Source organism: Apostichopus japonicus, chromosome 23 (assembly GCF_037975245.1).
Source record: "Apostichopus japonicus isolate 1M-3 chromosome 23, ASM3797524v1, whole genome shotgun sequence".
In the NCBI taxonomy this organism is placed as follows: Eukaryota; Metazoa; Echinodermata; class Holothuroidea; order Aspidochirotida; family Stichopodidae; genus Apostichopus; species Apostichopus japonicus.
The window spans coordinates 16,177,315-16,201,677 of NC_092583.1; the positions used below are offsets into that span (position 1 = coordinate 16,177,315).

General features: G+C 36.3%; 1 protein-coding gene across 2 annotated transcripts in view; it reads left to right on the forward strand.

Moving 5' to 3' along the window:
- The window catches only part of LOC139964779 (mitogen-activated protein kinase kinase kinase 13-B-like), a 59,377-nt gene that overhangs the window by 16,098 nt on the left and 18,916 nt on the right, over window positions 1–24,363 (forward strand). The window contains exons 1-6 of one of the 2 annotated variants that reach the window (XM_071966741.1): window positions 19,445–19,602; window positions 20,809–21,087; window positions 21,594–21,817; window positions 22,588–22,771; window positions 23,292–23,483; window positions 23,920–24,130. In XM_071966741.1, the coding sequence (XP_071822842.1) occupies window positions 20,936–21,087; window positions 21,594–21,817; window positions 22,588–22,771; window positions 23,292–23,483; window positions 23,920–24,130 (963 nt within the window). In that variant the 5' untranslated portion in view covers window positions 19,445–19,602; window positions 20,809–20,935. Of the gene's footprint in view, window positions 1–19,444; window positions 19,603–20,808; window positions 21,088–21,593; window positions 21,818–22,587; window positions 22,772–23,291; window positions 23,484–23,919; window positions 24,131–24,363 lie in introns of those variants that run through there. The other variant, XM_071966740.1, reaches the window with a different exon arrangement.

Consider the following 24,363-nt stretch of genomic DNA (forward strand, 5'->3'; position numbering starts at 1 on the left):
TTTTTGCCTGTGATGCCTGACTGTTATTGCATTTTACTTGTAAGAAGGAAAAGCTGCAATTGCAAAGTGTTTCAGTCAGGTCTCTATCTCCAACTCTGACTGTAGGTATACATGCTTTTTACCAATGCTACATATTACCAGTTGCAAGAATAGTTTCTTTTGCCTTTGTAAGTACAGTTGTATCTACTATGGGTTTTGTGGTTGACATGTTACAAAATCTTTTCCCAAACCTGTTAGTCAATAAAATGCCAAACCCAATTTGACACACTGAAGAAGTGTTGTTAGAGCCATGTTTAAGGTTGGCGGTTTAATACTCGAGACCCTCAGGGACAGTTCTGCTGCATGCTTTACCTAGTTTTGTATTTTATCCAGTAATTGGTAGAGCTTGCTCAGAATATGTATCCTGTTCTCACATTTTTAGAGTTATGTCAAGTTACCTGCACAGACTTTGTATCGGTATGACCAAATTTAACTCTCGGTTTTTGCTTATAAAATTTGTTAGACTCACTTAAGGAAGAAGATCTTGCATCAATATACATAAAAACAGATCTTTTGGACACCAATTTCATTGCACTTTCCACACATATGTATATACATCCTTGCCCTTTTAATGTTTTTTTTTTACAACTTCTTATTCAGTTGCTGTAAAATTTTCCCTCCAATTTTTTTTTTTTCTGTGCCACTTTTTTAAGTATTGATCTTACTCTTTGTATTTGGCTATTTTAATGTGCTTTGAACTTTTTGATTTGACTATCACTCTTAAAAGTTGCATATATATTTGTTCTACTCACTGATATGTACATAAATCTGATCTCTTCATTATGGCTTGTTTTCCTTAAGTCACTGATCTGTGTTTAGAATCTGTTCAACAACAAAAGATTTCTTCGCTCATTTGAATGGTTTTACCTGAGGTTGTCATGGTTACTGTCTATTAAATATTAACAAAAAGGTTAGGTAAATTAAAATTTATTACTGCCATTTTAGGGGCTGTCACCTTGATCTTGTGTCACCACTTTCAACAATTTGACTATTCTTCTCTCAATCATGGCAAGATCTTGGAAACAATTCTTATGATTTTCTTTGTGATAAGCCAGCATGGGATCTGTATACCTAGGCTCTTCATTTGTTTATTCACAACACTGTTAGCCTAACCACAAGCTCATAACTCTTCAGGGGCTCTTTGTTCAAGGAATTGTTTTTAGGCCAGTCTACTCTGTGATTGACACATGTCAACACCCTCTTTTTTGTCGTTCTTGATTAACTTTTCACTTTGTTTTGAAGAAGATAGAGCTATAAATTTTCTCTTTAACCTATTCAAAGTGCAGATTGTTAAGTATCATTAGGGTGAGACAAAGAATACCCTCTTGGTTAGAAAACTTTTTCAGGAAAATTTGTTTCTGAAAACAAAACTTCCAAATTGTCAGATTCTGAGAACTGCTCAAATTTGCAAGCTTAGACAAGAATGTTTGCAAACAACAACTGTCTGTACAAGCAATTTGATAAACAGGAATCTTTAAAAGACAGCTTAAATTTATATATTGTTTGCCCTCTTCTGAAACATTATTCTTCTGCTTTGGTATGTTTTCATTTCCAAACTTGGATTTTGTCTTAGAGCTTCAAAACTGCACACACAAAGAGGAAAACAAACACAAGATGTATGCACACATTGTTTTAGCTATAACGTAACATATTTTTTTATCTCTAAATGTACGAAATAATATATGAATATGTTTGTTACTATCTCAATAAACCATGTTATTAGGTGAACATAAAAGCTTTGGGTAAATAATGTGACCCATTCATCAACCATTGTAAGTAATCATTGTAGTGCCTTACATAACTCTCTGTCAGTTTAGACTGCTTATTACATATCAGACATCACTCCTGCACTTTTGATTAGCAGTGGGTAAGTAAACTTACCATGTACATTATATGTACGAAGCCCATTTCTAAGTAAATTTTAGCCTCAGTAAAGCATATTGGTAGCTCAGGTATTACTCAACTTGGCTTCCGGCGTTTTGAGAACGATATCCCTCATAAGAGGATTTTAATTACTGTAGCATTGCTTGAACAGTAGACTATAGGCCTTCTCTCCATCACTGAGCAGTATAAAGGTGTTGCACTATGAGTAAGCAATATTACTAGAAGTCTGACGAGCATCGAGAGAATGAAGTCAGCAGGACCCGGAAGACAGGCTGACACACACAGGTGCAGTAGTAGTAGTTAATACTGACTACCTAGAATGGTGATTTGTCTTGTCAGGCTGACACACAGGTGCAGTAATATTTAATACTAACTAGAATGGTGATTTGCCTTGTCAGCTAGCGGGACCTACCATATCAATATCATAATATATTTGTAATAAGCAAACCGGTCACTAAAGCATCCTTTTGATTGGCAGATGGTTCTTTCTTTCACTACCGGTGCTTCCCAGGTTTCTTGGAAATGGCCTCTTGACTCAAAACATAATTTGGGAAGCACAGTGTGTTGTTTGCTGATACACTCTAGGCTGTGGGGTAGTATTGGAGCATGTATATATCCTAGAGCCAAAGTCATGTATCACACAGGACTACCATGTCTCTGGGAAACATTGGGGGGTTATTTAGTTAAGGAGGAATGATTGATGGTTGCATGTTTTGAAAAGAGTTTTGTAAAAGAGTTTATTTGGATGGGTATTTGTTGCAGTGTGTGTCAGAGAGGAATTGTAAACCTAAAGTGAGAATCAATGTTTATTTGTTCAGAGAGAGATTGACACCTATGAACTTAACGTTGACCTGTAAAAATTCAAAACTTTGTGGTTGATCTTAGTCTATGGGATGCAGCTGGTTTCTGAGAGCAAGCTAAAATATTCTGCAAACATTAATGAAGGCTTTTTTGCTCTGCTTTTACTGTGTGTTGGAAGAAGAAAAGTTAGGACTGTAAGTTAGTAGAGAACGCATAAGCAAGAAATACAAAGTTAAATTTCTATTAAGAGGGAATACAGTAATAGAAAACAGGATTATTGTTGGTTAATTGAATAAAATTATAACCTTTCATTTCTAAATGTTCCATTTGTGGGTATTTTTCATTAACCAACCAAGAAGAAACATTCAAATTTGAAACAACGAGACATCCGCATCCTCTGTCTGACTCAACGAAAATGATGATGACAATTATGCATCTGGCAATCCAGGTAGCTGCAGATTTACTTCGCTCCTCTCTTACCTGTCTCCCACTCCACATCTGCACTTTCCTATCTACCTAACTACACACTGGAAAAAGGTTATAGCACTGCGCCCTCGCTCCCTGGGCACCGCCCACTTACACCTCCTTCCGAATCTACCACGTAAGAAGAAACTACACGTTTTTGCTAGCAATCCTTCCGTAGCATTTGAAAGGAAACCAAGGTGAAACCATGAATGAAAAATATCTCTCATTTCATTATGTCTGAAATCTACATTAATAAATGTTATGTCTCCCAGAATATCCTATGATAAAAAAAGAACCATTACCCAACAATTTTATTTCAAATATGTAAATTGATTCATCACAAAATTTCAATCAATTTTTTTCTGACTCTAAAACCAGAGATGAAAAGTGAAAACCTTATCCATTTGATTTGAGATAAAGAAATGTGAAACATAATAAGAGGTTATTTTATTAATACCTAAAGTAGCTCTGTGTGGTATTACATGTATGTAGCCTCCTTGATTTAGTATCCTGATTTAATCATCTTCCATCGGGAGGGAATTCAGAAACACTTGCCTATCAATCGCATTCAATTTTAAAGATGGTACCGTATTCATAATTACCTTCCTACTCTCCTTCCCAGTGATTAAATTTAGTTGCCAAGAGAATGAAATCCATACCCCGTCTGACTCATCGCCTATCACCTATTGGTCGATCACCTACTTCTACAATTATACAGAAATACATCGAGTGGCAACGCAACCCCTCCGTTTATAAAGAAAAGTACCTTACCATCTGCTGAAAGGGAACTTTAAAAAAAAAGGGCTTCGGGTTCCAGATCATTTTTGTCAAAGATTTTTGCTCCGGAAAATCTTTTCCTCGATGAGGTGATTAATAAAAGCCAGTGGGAAATAAAACCAGCGTTTAACTTAGGCTTTGTTCTCTGCCATTTTCTGCTGGTCTTTGTAGATTTTGCCGGTTTTTCTCAACTGAGGACATTTGCAAGCTTATTGGGATGAATTTATTCCTTGTTGAAGACTGTAATGATGGCTTCTGAGTTTAAAATGAGGAAAATGTTTTCAATTTAAATCTTTTTTTAAATTTTTTTATATAATTTGTATAATTTCCAGACAATTTCTGTCACATCACTTACATGCAGAGCTACTAATGTGAAGTCACTTTGGGGTGGGGAATTGGGATGAGGGTAGAGTAGTGGGAAACAGGACATTGTATGACTATGGGGAGGGAGGGGAGAAGAAAGTAGAGAAGGGGGCATAAAGATAAGGGATTTCTCACCTGTCACAAACATTAAAGAGGAAACCAATTTGTGGAAAGCAAAACAACTGTTAAGTTTAATACCTGTTTGTTTGTAGACACTGTCCACAACCCTTGTCACAATTTTTTTTCTTCTTCAAAAACCTATAAAATACAGTTATGAAGTTAATGTTATAGAGGTTGTAAAATTAGGTTTGACATCTAGCCGGTTTGGTTTCATGCACTCTATAACTAGGCAGTTAAATACTGACATTATGAATGATTGATATTAGCTATGATATGATTCATCAATCTAGATGGTCCCTAAGGATTCATATTCCTTTACCAAACAAATGATGGTTCTTCTCTTTCTCTCTGGCTATGAGAAATGTAAATATTACTTACCTTGACAGATAATATCTATATCTAACACTGTGTGGTCTGAAAACCCCAGCGGCTTCTTATGTAATGAAAATTGTTTCAGTTTGGACAGGTAAAAACACAGCAGCTGAAGTGTCTTTTAATAAAGATCATATAAAGGTAGTCTTTGGTTATTCAAAAGAAAGGCGCCTAATTGTTAAATGCAGGGGTAGCAATTGAAGTTGCCGAAAGGTAACGTGACAGGTCGGGCTTAATCCCTCCCTGTGGAATTAGTAGGTGGTCTGGGAGATGAGTGAAGGTATGATGGCAGATTAAATTTCCTGGACCACCCATATGAACGAAAGGCAGCTTTTTCTTTGATAAATGAAAAGCACAGGATGAAATAATCAATGTAGCTTTATTCTGTGGTTTTCAATGTTTTGTAAGATGACACAGACCCCACATGCTTGACTGGTTCATTAATTGGTCTGAACTATTCTCCCTGTTCTGAAGCAGACAAAAGGTAAAATCAAAGAGCCTTTCACTAAATAAAGGGAGAGTCATTATGATTAAAATATTATCTGTTCTCTGTTTCTGTTCCTAACCTGATAAGTGTCCATGTAATTGCTCCAATCATCCCTGTTTGTAGCAAAGAGACATCATGTTTCCTACAATAAGGTTAAACGTCAATTTACGTAGATTGACTTTTGCTAAATTTTGTCACATATTTTGAAATTATGGAAAACTATAACCTTTGAGCGTGCTGAGGGTTTGTGAAAAGTTATCTTCATTTTTGTCATATTTAAAATTTCAAGTACAGATAGGCTTTCTTTATGATCTGTTTTTCTTATTTTGCTGGACAAAATAAGTTAGGCAGCCTTGTTCTACATAACGTTCAAATAAGAGATATTTTCATGTGCTAAGGGAGCTCGAAAGGTTTGATGTGTCTCCAAACACCCAGCACCATTTATTTATGGAAACATCTAGTAATTTTCACAAATATACCAAGCAGAATCTAGCTCATTTTTATTGAAATGAGCCATCTGTAGAATGGTTTTGAGATATACTTAATCTAGTTCCATTCTAGTCAATTTTTCTTGCTCTTTCGAAGTTGTCTCTAGATACCAGTGGCCTGTTTCAGTCAGTATTCTGTGGAAGATTTCCTTCTAGAATTGTAACCCAAAGGGGCTTCTATTGGTTCAGTACGCATTAACCCCCCCCCCCTTCTCTCTCTTCCCCACCCTCTTCACAGTTTAGTAAACCAACTGTACAAGTAATCTACATTCCACAGTATACTATCCATGTATGAGTTAGTTTATGTCTACCCACATCAAATAATGCTGAATGTGAAGGCGATACCAACAAGCCTTCTACCTCACTCTTCTGATATGACTTGATCTGAGTGATTGCAATTTGTGGGCTTAACAAGAGAGAAACAAAAACTTTCTAAATTGCTTTATTCTATATATATTGCTTTTTGAAGCTGGGCCTCTTGAAGTCCTCTAAAGTTACAACATTTCACTCATAGCCTCTTCAAACGTGTTTACATTGACCTTAGTTGCTGATTATAAATTTGCTTTTAATAAAAGTTCATATATGATATCATGTTACCATCTCCATCTATCAGTTGCTAGGCAACATCTGTTGCTAAGTGACTGTAAGAACCAGCTGACAGCTTGTACAAACTTTTTAATCAACACCAGGTCTGATGTGGTGTTAGGGAAGCTATAGATCTAGTAACAATAATTTTAATAATCAATATTCTGTGCGAAGCATTCTAAGGAGGAGCTCAGTATAGGCTTTAATATGCAGTATTTATCTGCAATTGCCAATTTTTTTTTTATATTCTTGATGGGTGCAGTCAATGTAATCCATGACGCAAGATATTTCATTCAACAACACAAGAGTTTAGTTAGAAACAGTTCTGATGCACGAAGTTCAAGGTAGAACAGTCTGATTATTGCATTTATTTATTTTCTTGTCGGCAAAGAGGTGTTCAAGGAAGGCTAATGAGAGATGCACTTCACTGATCACTGAATGACTCTGGGAAGAGATGACAAACTTATATCATGGTTTGTTTCAGATTTGCATTGTGTAGTACAACGGTACGAGTACGACGATGTGAGTACAATTGTGTGTAGTACAACGAACGTTGTGAGTACAATTGTGCAAGTGACCTGTTAAAGCAAACTTTCTCTGGATGTGAATATGAGTACAATGCTCTTAGCACAATTGGGAATACTTAATCTTGTATTAGTATCTATCTACACTAGATTTTCCAAATTATCTCAAACTCTTCCGATTACAACTACAAATCCGTGAGGGCCGCGAGTACAAGTACATGTATCTATGGGAGACAGATGGGACTGAGTAGAAGTCTGGTTTGGGTATACTTCATTAAGACAACCATCTTCTAGAGGGCTGCCATCCTTTAAGGAGGAATCAACACAATTTACTTTGCTCCTCTCTTACCTGTCTCCCACCCACATCTGCACTTTCCCATCTACCTAGAAACTACACATTGGAACATTCTAGCACTGCGCCCTCACTCTGATGGCATCGCAGAGTGAAGGGCTATTAAAAAAAAATATCAAGTGGATTTAAGAAGTGCTTTTATTTTAAATGTGAAGTAGATTTGACAAGTCGTACTTTTAAAGACTTTTCTTCAGGGCATTGTAACTGTTCAAATAACTAAACTGTTATTTAGTAGTGATAATTAAATTTTAAACTGGTTCCATAGATGTACTGGTATATGTCAAGTGGGCCAGTCAAGTACCCCCCCCCCCTCCAAGTGCAACCTACCACCAAAAAAAAAAAACACCCAGCACAAACATGTTTACAAATTTCCATCGAGAATTGTTTTTGCCGAAGCTAAAAAAAAATTACAGAAAGAAACCGCGAGGAGAATTGTGCTTAACTGTTATAAGCCCTATTGTGGTCATGTAACAAAGGCGTCGGTCTCCCCTTAGGGAGATCAATAAAGCCTATTGCCAGGTCTGGTTTGTGGGGGACATCAATATTCCGGCTCGACAATCCCTGAAAATGAACTGGAGTGAGCAAAATTGTACAGATGGGTAAAATTAGCTTAGGAACAGACATCAAATATTCATTAGTACTGACCTACGGTGTATTGCTTTGCTTGCCACAGTTTTGACAAGGCTGTCAGGATTTTCCCTTCGAACCTCTGGTGTACTGCTGTGACTCATAGTCACTGTGAAGTTTTTAATCATTTGCACTCTATTTCTCACCAATGCTTCTTCTTAACTGCTTGGTTGTTGCTTCTAATCTTGGCATCCTCGTTTTTTGTTATAATGGAACATTAGATCTGAAATTAATTCTATAAATTCATCCAGCATAGCAATAATATTGGAATACTAAACTGCATTAGATACAAGTATGCCTTCAGTTAAGGCATTCCTTCATTTAGTTTCGCCCCCCCCCTTCACACCTCCAACCCCAACTCATCACCTTATGCCCCCCCAACTCTCTCCCAAATTATCTGTCTCCAATAGGAAACATAATACACTAACAATATAAGTGTTGCAATGATATGTAACATGAAAAATATAACTACTTTAAGAGACTATCCTATACCCCTATCCATTTTATTATTGTGCCTTTGTGATTCTATTTTCAAGCATACATATTGAGTTAACTATGACAGGGAACAGTTCATCCATTATGGCATCACAAAATGCTCTGTGAAATTATCAAGTTGCTACACAAGTGCAAAGTTATATAAGCCATTTTTTTACACAGGAACCTTAGTATTTTATACTTTTTAAGAAAAAGTCGCCCAGGAGAGAACCTGGGCACGAAAACCAAACTACCGAACGACTGATCCGCTTTCAACCCCAGTCCCCTTGCATCGGGACTGTGACTGTGTGATCATCGTCAGGTGTGCATCACCATTCCCCTCGAAAGGGAACAGATAGATACTACACATGATCTTAGCCAAAAGGCTGAGAAGCGATTAGTATTTTATAAGAGACAAAATTTGACACTTCAAAACTGCTTCACAAGACTTTTCATGGTACTGTGGTCTACCATAAACTAAATTGTTGGTTTGAATCATTTTCAGGGAATAAGGAAAAGTTTTTTCTTAAAAATTTGCAGTGAATTTCTTTAACCATTAATCCACAAGGATCAATATTTTTATGCTATCAATAGAGTTTTGTAACTCGAGTTGGATAATGAATAGTCACATGTTAGATGTAACTATGAATATTCATATTGTTAGATGTAAACTATGAATATTCACATTGTTAGATGTAAACTATGAATATTCACATTGTTAGATTTTAACGATGAATATTGATATTGTTAGATGTAAACTATAAATATTGATATTGTGTCTGTCATTGCAGCAATCTAAACATGTGTAAAAAAAATTAACTTTAAAAATTGCAGGGAATTTCTTTAACCATTGATCCAGTCTACAATGATCAATATTATTATGCTATCAATAGAGTTTTGTAATGCGGGTTGGATAATGAATATTCACGTTGTTAGATGCAAACTACAAATATTGATATTGTTTCTGTCGTTGCAGCAATCTAAACGTGTGTTTCATCACAATACCTCAAGCTCTAGCTCAACAAAGATGTTATTGTAATTGATTGCTAGTGAGCAGTGAAGTAAAATATGGTATTGTTATGAAGCCACCAGGATAGCAATATAATCATACAATTGCACAACGTAAACACAGAAGCCATTGAAATAAGCTCTTAAAATAGTTGTTTTATACATGTGCAGTTATTGCACAACACATACTGTACTTTGTAGGTATGAGGCCATTTCCTATCATAATACTATAGGGCATCTCCCTAAATCGAAGTTTTGCTAAAGGTAGCAAACACTGGCTGGTGCTAAATAGCCCTCTATTAGAACTCTATTTGTGCAGCAGAATGGTTAGACAAACTATTTTCACTAATTGTCACATTTTATTTTAACAGGTACTCCCTTGTTACTGTATAATATTTCATATTATGGCTTCAATTGCAAGTATATGCAAAAGAGACTAAATCGTTCCCCAGAGCCAAGCTAATCATTTTATTCATCTGGGATGTTAGAAAGTAATCATTCCCCCCCCCCCCCGCCCCCACTCCCTCCCTATTGATCATAACTTTTAAGTCTGAAAACAATTTGGGGTTTCCTAATCCTTTGAAGAAACTACCTTTTGCAACCTTTTACCCACATATGTACTTGTAAATTGTGAACCCTCGCGTGATCATGTGTAGGTTTACATGCCATCGTTTACATGCCATCGTTTACATGCCATCGTTTACATGCCATCATCCCTTCCACACAAACAAAGACCTGTGAGAGTCTAAAGACCGGCAGGCACACTTTAGTACTATTTATAAATAACTACTTGATTGTAGGCAATACTCACAACCTCTTCTAGCCTTGCGGAATGTTCTTTTGTTAGTCACCCTGTGTTATCAATGTTGACGCATCTGGGCCGGCTTTATTATCTTCCAGAGGAAATGCAAGATCCTGATCATACTTGCATGTTTGTGAACAAGGCCTTTTTATTTTCATTGCTGTATTGTTTAACATTGTCTTTTACTTACATTCTTCTGCTACTATTGTCATTAACATTGTTTACAAGGAGACATTGAGAGCATTCTGTGCAGAAGACTTTTGTACAGTGACTTCACAGCAATGGAATTCATAAAAAAAATGCATGTAAACAAATTAAGATCTAGGGTTTTTGTTAGATTGGAGAGTTGTGTAATTATTGTGTTAAGGTAAATATACTCTGGAACAAATATGAAAGGCTTTTTTTGTTCCTTTTTTTTTTTTTTTGGTGACCTGGTTATTAAGGAACAATGAGTGTCTGTTAAAGCTATCTGTTGTCGTGTTTAGTGATTTTAAAGTTTGGCCTTCATGGTTGTTATACTAATATATTAGTTCATGTGATTGTGATTGACTGTAGCAGATTTGCATTTATAATTTTGTTTGCCGTTAATTACCTGTTTTTTCCTCCTTTCTATCGTCGTAAGACCCTTCTTGATACCTTCTTGTCTCCTGTGTGTTCATACAAAATACTGGGAATCTGCCTACTGTATATTAAGGTTTAGTAATGTCTCCAAACAGGATGTTGCCAGAAATCAGAATTTTTCAAATGTCAACATAAAACTACAGAGGGAGGGTTTGAATAACCCACGTGGTTGCATGATGCCAACTTGCAAAAGTTCCTTCATGCCTTCAGTTTTCCTTTTACTCCCTCCCTCCCCTCTCCTCTTCCTCACCATCCTCCTCCTTCCCATTTGTCTCATCCTCCCCCTCATCCTTCCCCTCCATCTCCTCCCCCTCCTCATCCTATAACACCTCCTCCCCCCCCCCTTGTCCCTCAAAAAGTTGGTCAAAACAAGTTGCCAAAGAGCAAGTAGACTGACCCATAGCAACTTTTGCTAAGAAACAAAAACAAAAGACAAATTTTCATTGTAAAACATTAATTAGTTTGTTTCTAAGTCCCTTTCATTACACTGCTTATTTTAAGGGGAATCAGAGTGTACCTTTAATGCCAGCATGTATTAGGTCTACAAACCAGGATGTCTGTGTTTGTTCTTGGTAGACAAGCCCCTATCAGACAGCTCACCACCGGTTGGAGAGCCGCTTTGAACTGTCTGACATTGGGAGGAAAATGCCACAGGCAATGCGGACACAAAATTTGTGGTTTAGAACACCTCTTTGAACAGCCGATCTGACCCTCTGCAACCCTCTGCAAGCCTCTGCAACGTTTGTTTGATCTCTAAAAATATCATTTCGATGATCCCAGAATTTCTAGAGAGCTTCTTTCTACCTAACCAACAGCTGATTGATTCCTTTCAGAAATGTTTTTAATAATTCGGGGGGGGGGGGGGGGAATCAGAAGTCGTTTTGTGTAATTAGGAGATAAGTGTATCTGACATCCTGTTGGAACAAATCTTTTTCATCTCAATTACACTTAAAAAACTCTATTATGTTTTCTGTGTGTCTAGTTTATACATGTATCCTAATGGCAGTCTTTAAAACCTTAAAAAAGTCAATGTGAGGATTTTGTGGTTACGTGACTATAGCCCTAGGCAGATGAATCCCTAACAATCCATTATAGGTGTCGGTTGCCCTGTTGACCCAGAAGAAGAGATTTGTCTATCCCCAATGCTTCAAATATACACCAATGAATCTACTTAATAACAACAAAAACAACAACGTACCTCTTTATTCAAAAGAGTTGAACCCACTTAACAAACAGAGGTATAAATTGATCTTTGCAATCAGAGTCCAAATGGGGCTTGTTAATTTAAAACCCTTTATTAGACCTTTTGTTATTAATCACTTTTTCCTCTGAATTGCTTTGATGTATTTCAGGCCAATATCCTGCTCTCCTCTGTGAGGTTTTTTAATCTGTTTTGAATCTGACAGAATGAATAGGAGAAAAGAGGAAACGTCAGTTTATATTTAAACTCTTGAAAGTTTTCTTTCAACTTCATCCCTTCTGTCCATCCGTTGTTGTTCAGAGGCACCTGTGATGTTTGTTTTGACCGGGTTTGGTTGCTTAGGACATGAGTTTATCATTAACTACTCGGACGCTTATTCTGTTATGATGATCTAGTTGTTTTGGTGCCAAATGACACATTTCACTTGCAGTTTCAATCTGACAGTTATAGTCCTTTTACTCTCATTGACCCAATTAATTTGAGTATCTTTTAATTATTTTGTCACTTGAAGTTAAATGACCTGAGAGTTTCCAAAGTAGAACACATTTAAAATACTGAATATTGAAATGACAGGACTGACTATTGTTATTAATTTGCTAAATTTTATCTCTGTTTCTGCTGATTGGGTTAGAACACCAGAGGGATTAAAATAGCTTACAAAATATAGCCAAAACCTCCATCCTCCTCCCTCCCTCCCTGCCCTTCCCTTACCCACCAAAAAATGAATAAACAGTAATATTCATTAAATCTCAGTTGAGGTTCTAGCTCTTGCACATTTACTCCCCTCTTATAGTCGTTGTTCCCCTCTTAGTACAAAATTACTTTGTGCTTCTCCTTAGGGTCAACTAATATAAAAAGTGCATACTTTGATTTGGAAAGTGTATATGGATCATTTTAATTACGTTTATCTTGATTTACAACTTCACTGACATTACAGTTGTTGCTGGGAAGTTCCCTATCATCCATACCGACTGTTTTGCAAGATCCTGGTTCTTTTATAAAAACCAGGGCTGCAAATATAAAAAGAAATCAGACACACATGGTTTGTTAATAATGCATTGCAAAGCCACTGATTGTTGGCTCCCAGATGTGAAACTTTCTTTGACAAAGGATAAAAAACAAGATGAAAGGGGTGTTTGTTTGGTAGACTGATCAGCAATAGTAAATGAGGCTGTGTGTGTATGCCTACAGCTGGTAACGATCCTACCCCGTTTTGTTTGCCATTAGGTACAAAGGGATGAGTCATGGGTGTTATGATCACCCCACCTGACACCCCTATTAATATTAAAATCAAAGTGACAGACAGTCAGCAATGGAACTCTGAGATCTTGAATGTGCTGACTGGGACTCTCAAGAGCTCTGAGATGGGTACATAAAGTTTTCAACTTTTCCTTTCAATGAACACTTCTGCTTGCCCCTCTCTATCAAAAAGCAAACTTCTTGCAATTTTGTGAGTGTGTTATTAATGAAAAACAGTTTGATTTTACCAACATAACATCATCGTTGTAGTCATCATCCTAGTGTAAAGATTATAATAAACACAATATTCGTCAAAACAGGATCTTGTACTCAGTGCTGCGAGAAACTGAAAGAGCTATGTTTGTTGACCTTGTAATTCTAGGAAGTCATTAAATAGACATTTTTCTCTCAAAACTGAATTGTTAATTAATACATGAGTCCCAAAGGAAATTGAAAGTCTGTCTAGAACAGGAAGCCTAAGAAATAGTTATTAAATCTTTCTTTACAGTTTTCTGTCTTGATGAGCCAGTCAACAATTTAAGAAATTTGTTAATACAGGAACTTTTTTTAGTTTAAAGGTATGCTGTATTGGCCCCAAATATGCTAGATATTCAAATAAAGTCACCTTTGGTCAAATTTCTTAAACTGTTTTTATTGCAACCTTCGAGGAAATTTTCCTCATTGGGACATTCGGTTATCTTCTGTGTTCCTTGAAAATGTCTGAGAACAATTTGGAGAGTTAAGACCTCCAGGAAAGTATGGTTTGAAAACTTCTAGCAATTATAGCGTGCCTTTAACATTTGCAGAGCCTGATAGCAACTGTAGAAGGCTAGGAAGATTAAGTGCATTGGTAGAATGGAGGCAGGTAAGTTAAAGTATCGTCGTTCGTAAATCCCCAAACCAGTCAATTTTGGGGAATATGGGAACTCTTTTAGCCCAAACAGCTAGCCTGATAGCTTTACAAATTTTGGGGCAAGACAGATGATCATTTAAAGGATAACCTAAAATGATGTGATCATTTCATCTCAAAACTTCACACACAAGGATATCTCAGGTTGTCTGCCTCTGTTAGATTAGTTTCTCTCGAAATCTAATTTATTTCCACTTTATTACTTGCCGATCCAACAGGGGGGGGGGGCATAACAATAAACTCATTCAGATATATCCAAGCTTGCATTTTTCCTCAAGCAAATTATGAAAACAACCAATGTCAGTTTTTACACAGTTTTATAGATAGGGCAGTGCTACAGTAGCCCTCGCAAGTGGTGTTAAGTTGTTACAGCTGTAATTAATAACATAACAAGAGCTGGTCAAAGCCATATCCAATTTCTGGAAATTAAGTTCTTGATTTCTGGAGAAAAGTCTATGTAAAGGACATATATCACAGTTGGGATTTTGGTCTGACACCATTTTTAAAAAGAGACAAATTTTAAAGTTATATTAAACCAACAATATTGTTTGAGATAAACTCCCCCAGTAAACAAATATTTTCTTTAAAAAGGGCAAACAAGGAACGGAGGATGAAAAAATATGACATTATTTGACTTATTTCGAGTATGCTGATCTTTAAAGACTAACAAAACTAACACAAAGATAGGACTATTTATTTACTGACAAACTTGTTTACTATTTTATTTTTCTCCCCACCAGTCAGTTAGTAAGAATTTACTGAACTTATTTTAGTGTTTACGCTGAATTCGATACCTCCCACATTCTGTTAGTAAGCACTTAAATACGATGTTTAACTGTTTTACTGTCCACTATATAGTAACAACTCTTTCCACTTTAGGGACCTTTGCTCTTGATTTCTCTAACAGTGAGTGATGAGGTAATGAAATTCTTGAAGTCGTTAAGTTACCTGTAAATTATTTATTTTATGATAATTTTTCATTTTCTGAACTTGTCACCACTGACTAATGTATCGTATTGACTGAGGTCTTTCTTAAATCTGTGATGTAACTGTTCCTACGGGTCCACCCTGAGTCACTTGTGGACATTCTCCTTTATCAATATTAATTGAACTGCCTAAGTGTGCCCTAGCTGTTACAGCACTGGATATATGCTATACTGTCAATGTATTCATCAACTAACATTGGCCTTGGCATCAATCCAAGTGTCCCTGCAAGTTCTCAGTTCAAAGTCAATCAGAATAAAAAAGCAAAGGTTGAGTTCAAAATATGAATCTTTTAATACCGGTCTCATAGTTAGTCATCATAATTCTAACTCATATCGAGGAGGTTTCACAACATACCATTGTCATGTCACCTCTTACCATCCAAGGAGGACCTCAATTGAACCTGTCATTCGCCCGATTCTTTGTGGATTGAAATGTTTTCCATGAACTGAGAACTTTTCTTTCATATCTGTAAAGCCAATATGATAATAAATAAGGAGCAAGCCACATGTGTGTAAATTTGGATAATTCAGCAGTGTTGTTGCCGCTTTATTTAACAAAAGTGGAGGGGATGGGGGGGTATGAGGGGGGTGGGATAGGGGGTAGGAGGAGGTGAGAAAGGTTAAGATAAGTCAGTGCCAGATTACTAAGTTTATGAAGGCAGATTTACTCGTTCTTTGAGGCCTTAAATTTACTTGTTCCTTGAGGCCTTTAATTTACTTTTGTGTCTTAAACTACTCAGTTTTCAACAAGAACGATTAAGTTTTGTGGTTTGCGATAATCTGTCAATTTTGATTTGTAAAATTTATGATTCATCTTGTTAAATTACACAACAGTTTTGCAATTATCATTTATAACATCCTCTTAATTGTTTTATGTTTACACTGTTTCTGTTCCAGTTTCATCCATTGTTAACAACAAACCACTTGACCCATTTTTCATCCATTGTTAAGAATAATTATATACTGTATGTTCCACTTTCCGAAGGTGTTTTAATATCCAACTGTGTTCCCTGGCAACAGTTTAAAAATGTTTTCTTTCATTTCAATAATTTTTAGTCAATTTGCAAACTGTTGTTTCTATGTAATATGGCTGTACTTTAGGACTTTTCTCCTCAAGATATTAATGTATGTTGATCAACAAAAATGTAAATAAGTAAATGTAAATTTTTCTTTTGTTTCATGTTTTTTTGGGGGTGTTCTCCTCTGTCAAACCTTGTTAGGTTTTATAGAAGACTTCCTTTCACACCTGATTTATACACATTGTTTATATTTACTTCGCTCCTCGCTTACCTGTCTCCTCACAACCTTAGCACCTCATTCTACCATGTCTAGTATGCCCTGGTAATCTTTTAACACTGTGCACCCTCAGCGACCCATAGGATGTAAAGAAGGTAAAAATCCAATGTATTCCGGGCAATTTTTGTAAGATTTTAATCCACTACGAAAACGTATGTGTAACACTTTGGATGGTAGAATGAGAAGGAAGGGCAACGACCGGAGGAGCCGGTCGCTGAGGGTGCACAGTGTTAAAAGATTACCAGGGCAAACTAGACACGGTTGAATGAGGTGCTAAGGTTGTGAGGAGACAGGTAAGCTCGTCACTCGTAAATATATATACCAGGAAGTTTTATCATATGTCATGTAATTACTGTATTTCTACCAGTCACTTGTGTAATGACAAATACATTTGAATTGAACTGAGATAAACCAGTACTACCAGAACATATTCCATCCAGTCCTTATAAAATTTAGTTTAGAACACAAAATTTGTCATTTATTACCCCCTATTGCTATGTGTTACTTGTGAGTTAACATCTGTGTGGCCTACTGGCCTTTATGCTTAACTTTGCCACTCCGCCCTTGTTTCACTTAAAGGTCTGATACTAACTTTGTTGCCCAAAGGTATCCTTAAAAAAAAAAAAATGTTATTTTGGGGTTTACAATGAAATGTAGATTGCTTTTGTAAGAGTGTGATGGACAATTGAACCCAATTATAATTTCATGGCTGTCTGCAAATATGGAAAATTAACATTTCAACCTTTAAGCATCAGGAGTTGTAATATACATAAATTTTCAGATAGCTGTATATATGTAACTGAAATATGCATCCAAAACACACAGAAAAGAGAAAGAAGCCCCCCCCCCCACTCTCATTCCTCTACCCTCTTTAACAAATGTTAAGATTCTAAACTAATTTTGGATTCAATATTTGAATTTCCTGAAATCCAAGGAGTTATATTTGGATGTACTGATGAGGTCAAATACATTGTAGACTTACTGTACTACTGATAAAATTATCCTGAATTCCTGCACTAATTTTAGACTTCTGTAAACAATTGAATTATATGACCTTTTCCTGGAAAAAGTCTGGGCTTCAATAGTTTGGGTCACATTTTTAGAATTCCTGAATGAAAGGAAGGGATTCTGTCAGCCCTTGGCATCTCAGATAGGTCATTACTGCCACATTGTGGAAAACACATTCTTTTTTAATATCTTCTTCTGAAAAAAAAAACTTATTTCATAAGAAACAAATTATCCTTAAAGATAAATTCTTCTCCTTTGGGAAGGGAAGAAAAATTCCAGTGAAGTTAGGCGTGAACTTTGTTCTCATAAACGTGGTAGATTTTGAAGAGAACTCTGATGAATGAGTAAAATGGTCCTTTAAATGATACATGAACCAAGAGTAACTATAGTTCAGTGCTTATATTAGTAGCTTCATCAGTATGGTGAGAAGATAAGGGTGGTGGTGGTGGGACAGGTGAGGGGAGGACCTCCTGTTAATTAAGGTTCATGAAGATAAAGCTGTGCTGGAATCAGGATTTAATTAATCACCAGTGACTGAATTTTGTACCAACCTTCTTATTTCCTTCCGAGATATTTAACTAACACTTTTTGCACTGCTCTATTTACTTTACCTACTGAATGATTGTGTTAAAATAGGACTATATATTAACATTAACATTGGATAATCTCCTATCTGTGTCCCATCTAAAGTAATTCAATGAATCAGTTTACAAGGCCCTGTATTGATTAACAGCTTTAGTTTATTGATTAACCTTTGTCCTTAAATTAACAGGAGCAGCCAAGATGTATATTAACTCATTACTGACTCTTCTTATTAAATCAATAAAATACTATCTCATCCTATTATTTAAGTTGATGCTTAATTTACATTTCATTGGTATACTCTCCTTTGTACTCGACTGTGGGAAAGTTGTAGCCTTCATCTTTGATACTACAAGTCCCTCAGTTTTCATTATCAGGCCCCAACTCTTATTTACCTCCCAGTAGCAACCAAGATGTATATAAACTCATAACTGACTCTTCTTATTAAATCAATAAAAAAAATCTCATCCTATTATTTAAGTTGATGCTTAAAGTACATTCCATTGTCATACTCTCCTTTGTACTCGACTGTGGGAAAGTTGTAACCTTCATCTTTGATACTATAAATGTGCCTCAGTTTTCATTATCAGGCCCCAACTGTTATTTACCTCCCAAATAAATGGACTGCTGTTGGAGGTCAATGGCATATCGTTCATGATAGAAGTAGGTTTATGATGTTCATCAAAAGGCATTTATATAAACAAAAGGGTTTCACGGTAACACAGTATTCGACGCCTCTTGGTTACTCTCTTGTGGTATCAGAGTCTAATGGGGTAGGGGTTAATTGCCAAACACATGCCTTAAGGTTGTTAACCCAGAAATGGACAAGGTGTAAAATTATGAGTAAAATGAAAATAAAAGAATAAGGATGTTCTGAGGTGCAACCATGTATCTGGCATCCAAAAGGGATTCATAATTTGTGGTTATTGTTGCTGTACCTGGTGTAGGGCAATTCTTGGTACCTATTGTTTTTTTTTTATAAATGAGGATGGTATATATATTGGTATTGTTCTGTATCTATTGTCTAGCCATTGAGTCCCACCACTATAGAGCATCTGTCTCCACCAGTTAAATCATAAAAGACCGGCAGATCCGGTTGGATTATTTGTTGTTTGAGGCTTGACTTGATACTAGCACTAGTTATTGCCTTCACTCTGAATCATCATGGGACATCAAGTCCCGCCCACATCATCAATATTCATGATATTGATACTGTTACTACTTGAATGAAAATGACTCACAGCTATTATTGTATTGACAAGCTACACACACTGCTCTTTTGAAAGTGTTGATACAAGCTCCGCCCACTCGATTGTTACTAAGTGATTAAACTTCATTGTGTGTGCATGTGTTGTATACAATACCGCTACAACAGGTTTAATCCACTCTTTAGAAGCAAAATATTTCTTACTTTCATACCTGGCTGTAACTAAATGGTTGCTTCATCATTAATAAACCTTTGGAAGTTTAGATATCTAATCATTTGCAAGTCACAACTCAAAGCATACTCAGTGATCTCATCATTCATTACTGCACTCTGAATTTTATGCCTTATGGATTTCTTATCAGGCCCTTGTGCAAGAATTAAACTGTAAGTCATGGATGATATCTGTCTTATTTTTCCATCTTTTTAATTAGTGAAATCACCGTTTACCTCTTTTGTAAAAAATATATAGTATTGGTTCAATTATTTAGTGTATTTTTTTCCAATGTGAAAGTATATAAGTATGTCAAGTGTAGTCTTCCATGCAAAAGTAGCATTTTAGTCTATTTCCAAATTTTTGTTCGTAATAACTCTTCATGTAAGTTACATAAATTATGTTTTCTCTAGTAATTTTATTGGTTTCACCCTTTTTTTTCCTTCTTTTTTCTTTGTTACATTTTTCATCTTTTTTTCCTTTTTCTTTCCTTGAGTCTTGGTAATTTCTATCATATAGCAATCTGGTATTAATTTGCTGAACTTGAGAAGTGTCTAAATTTATTTTCAAATTTGCTATGAATTGGTCAATTTTTAAATTAATAATCATAACACCTGTTGGTACGGGTAACATCGTCACTCTTTCTGTAAATTAATTTGGTTTTCCTCCTTTAAGGTTTTTTTTTGCCCTGTCACTCTGGGCAGTTTACAATTTGAAGATGATTATGATATTCACATTATTGTATCAGTTAACAAATCCCCAACTCACCCACCCCTTTCCCTTCATGGGTAACCCTCAGCACAAATAGCTATTTAGACGACGCACTGGACACAGACTTGTTCACAACTTGTTTTTGAGGTAAACCCTTTAAAAGTCTAGAACATTGAAAAGGCTTGTGCCAACCAGGATTATTAAAGCCAATCTTACCAATTATGAGATACCAATAGTTTTGGTGAAATGTATAAAACAACCTCTGAATAATTATCTTTTGAAATTACTTCAAAGGCAAACATAATAAAATCTTTGTAAAGTTTCTTCTGTAACATTCGCAAATCCAAGGAAAGAAGTCTAGAAACAGAATATTTTTTTTTTTTTTTTTTGATGATAAGTAATCTCAAGTACCTTTGACAAATCATTGTCAATCTGTGATGGAGTGCAAAGTACAACAAGGATGTCTGACATGTTATAGGTTGCTGATTTATATCCCGTTTCGCCGAAACTCCAGATTCTCTGGCACTTGAATGTTCTCTGTAAAACCCGCAAAAGCTTCAACTTTTGGCCATTAATCAGCATCCTTGATAGATGTTCCAAAACACATAGATAAATGTTTTGATTTATTTCGACTCAATGTTAGTCTTTTCTCTCCTTCATCTTTGTAGGTTCTCCTCCCGTGTGAAGATTCTGCGTATAGATAACTTGGAGTAAAAAGAAACAAGAGCAACTTAAGTAGCTGTCCTAACTTTTCAAAGGGCACACAGATAAGAGGAAATCCAGAACAGAATTTCGATGCCGACCAATAGCGACATGGCTACCCTTCCGGTGACGGATTGCGGTAGCCACGTCATAAATGTGAGCAAGAACACCCTCATCACAAGTCGGAATGCACCTCCTAAAGTCACAGTCGTTACAGAAAAAGGGACAAACCAGTTTAACGATTGGTGAGTTATCTCTTACAGAAATCGAAGTATTTCATCGTCTACCTGAAAACAGAAACGTTTTTGCAGGTGCAGCTTATGTAACGATTAAACGAAACAAAAAGAAAACAGAAATGCTATAAAGTAAATCACTTTCAGTCAAGGTTAGAGTAGATTTTGTTTGCGTTTCATTGTGCCATGTTGTAAAAGTAAATACAAGCTCACGGTCTATAATTATTGTGGCCAATTGTGTTCTGTATGCTGGAGTAACTCTGTCCTTGCCATTAAAGGGGATGTTTCACTTTTTACAGTTTTTTATTAGTTTGCTAAAACTGGAATTTGAAGCAATGACCAAAATGGAATCATCAGATATTAAAGGCTGATTGAATATTTGTTCAAAATAATCTGACATTGCAATAATCCACCATAAAGTTCAAAGATTACATGGAAAGTAATTTAATAATTTAACAATAATCAGCCAAATTTTTCTCAACTGAATATTCAAGTTTGTTTTGTTTGTTTGTTTACAGTGTTCTTCATCTTGAAGATGAGATTGACCTAACGACCCCCAAACCCAGCGTCCCTCGGAAGTCCGACTCTCTCAACAATAATAACTCTGGGGAAGTGGTCAACAACAACAACCACACCGTGTCCCGAGACAACCACCGTCGTACTTTCCTTGAGGGTATCTGGGGATGCCTACGTCCAGTCATCGGAATGATCAACATCTCAGCTGTAGCAGAGAAACCAGCAGGTCAGTACAATCATATTGTACGAGTTCGAGTCACTCCAAGATTAATGTATGTCGTCCAGTGAAAGAGTTCAAAATAAAATAAAACTGTTAGCAAACTGCTTATCCACTAGAGAGCCTGTGTAGTTACAGAGTTGTTAACAATTGACAATTCATAATCATGGATGTTAAATATGAATCTAAGAGACAGACTTCGGTCAGTTTGCGGCTTTGATAAGCCAATGATATGGCTTCTTCGCGAGTTCCTGCTTGCAGGAGGATCTAAAATACATACATACAGCCAATGGGGTGATACCAATGATGATGATTGGTGGGAATGGGCGCTGTAAATTATGCATCCACTAAAAGGACGCAGAAAGTGTTGGACAAGGAAGGTGTGGGTTAAGTTAAAAGGTCTGCTAACCATATACAGTATGAAGGGCTGACATTCTTATCTGCTTGGGATAAACATCTTAATTAAAATAAAATATCTCAATTTACTTCGGTCCTCGCTTACCTGTCTCCTCACAACCTTAACACCTCATTCTACCGTGCCTAGAATGAACTGGTAACCTTTTAACACTGTGCGCCCTCTATGACCGGACCCCCCCCGGTCTATGCCCTTCATTCTCATTCTACCATCCAAAGTGCCAACATTGTGCGTTTTGTTGTCAGTTTGGTTCATTCTGTGCACTCTTTGAATTGGAGATGGTAAGAGGGGAGGGGGGGGGTTGTTTCTTCTGGAGGGTGAATTTTCGATCCTTAAAGAGTTATACCCCCCACTCCTATGACAGATGACTGGGAGGTACCGTTCGAAGCTATCCGCAACCTCCAGTGGCTCGGAAGCGGAGCTCAGGGTGCGGTCTTCCTGGGACAGTACCGGGGAGAACCGTTGGCGGTGAAGAAACTCAGAGAAGAGAAAGAGACAGATATCAAACATCTCAGGAAACTCAATCACCCAAATATTGTGAAAATCAAGTAAGTCTCTCATTCTTAGCCGAACAAGAGTTTTTGGATCGAAATAAATCTGAACTTTTGTAAAATGTGTACTTTGTAAGCAGTTACAAAAATTTTACCAGTGCTAGTTAGGTCAGAGAGATGTAAAAAACATGATTTGTGTTTCTAGACTGTAAGAGAAAGATTTGATAAAGTGAGGTTTCTGTGGTGGATTTGGACTGTGTTTGTTCCTTCTATTATGTTTGTTCCTTCTACTATATGTTTGTTCTTTGATTATATGTTTGTTCTTTCTATTTTATGTTTGTTCTTTCTATTATGAATATTACACATGCAAATTGATTTTAATTCTGCCATGTTGGTAACACTGTTCAAAGTTATTGTCAAAGTTTAAGTCTTGCTGTTGTTCAATCTGGTCTGGAACAAAAGAACATTGAAACAAACAAATACTTTTCCTTTAAACTAACTGAAAGTCTGATGAAACAAAGATCTTGAGACAATTATGTTATTTTAACCGTTCCGTTTTTCGTTTTGTCTTTCTTAGGGGTGTTTGCAGGAAGGCACCATGTTTTTGTATCCTTATGGAGTACTGTCCATACGGTCAGTTGTATGAGGTCCTACGTGATGGTCGGGAGATCCCACCGTTTCTGATGGTGGAATGGAGTAAGCAAATTGCTCGCGGAATGGACTATCTGCACAGTCGAAAGATAATTCACAGAGACCTGAAATCACCAAAGTAAGACCTACGAAAGAAAAGCTAGCAGTCTCTATCGTTCCTTATTTTTGATTTTTTAACATACTTTGTTGATATTTTGACTCTTCACATATGTGCACAACATGACTAACAAACAGATTATTTACCCAGAATCCCTCCTGATATAGCCGGTGTATTAGCAAGTTACAGGACAATTTAGTATTTGATTTTTGAAAAGTAATTTTTAAGGTTAATGTTAATGAATTTTGTTTAAGATGAAACTTATCGACGTGTGTAACAATTTGGTCATTTAACATTTGCATTCTGTTTTGTTATATACGTATTATTTTGTTATATTTTGTGACTTTAAATACCTTAGTCAATTCATTAAGATTGTATGTCAGGTGTCACGTTTCTTGTTTTTTCATGACTTTGTCCGACAATGTCATGAGTGTGTAACTGTTTTCTATTTTTGTAGCGTTCTCGTGTCAACGAATGACCTGCTCAAAATATCTGACTTTGGAACGAGCAAAGAGTGGAATGAGAAAAGTACTAAGATGTCCTTTGCCGGGACAGTCGCTTGGATGGCCCCCGAAGTCATCCGAAACGAACTCTGTTCGGAGAAAGTTGATGTCTGGTCGTTCGGCGTCGTTCTTTGGGAGCTGCTTACTGGAGAAATGCCGTACAAGGTGAGAATATAAATTCACATTTCATACTACATCTAAAACAATGGATTTTACTAAAAAAAAATCGCATTTGTCTAAAAGTGTCTTCTTAGTTCCATCTTGTTATGCTTTGAATAGAACTTGGTATTGGTTATCAGTGACACATTATGAAAGGTTCTGGATGGTATGTGATGAGGTGAAACTTTTAGAAACTGGGTAGCTCAGATTGTAGGTCACAGGTCACCGACGATAATCAT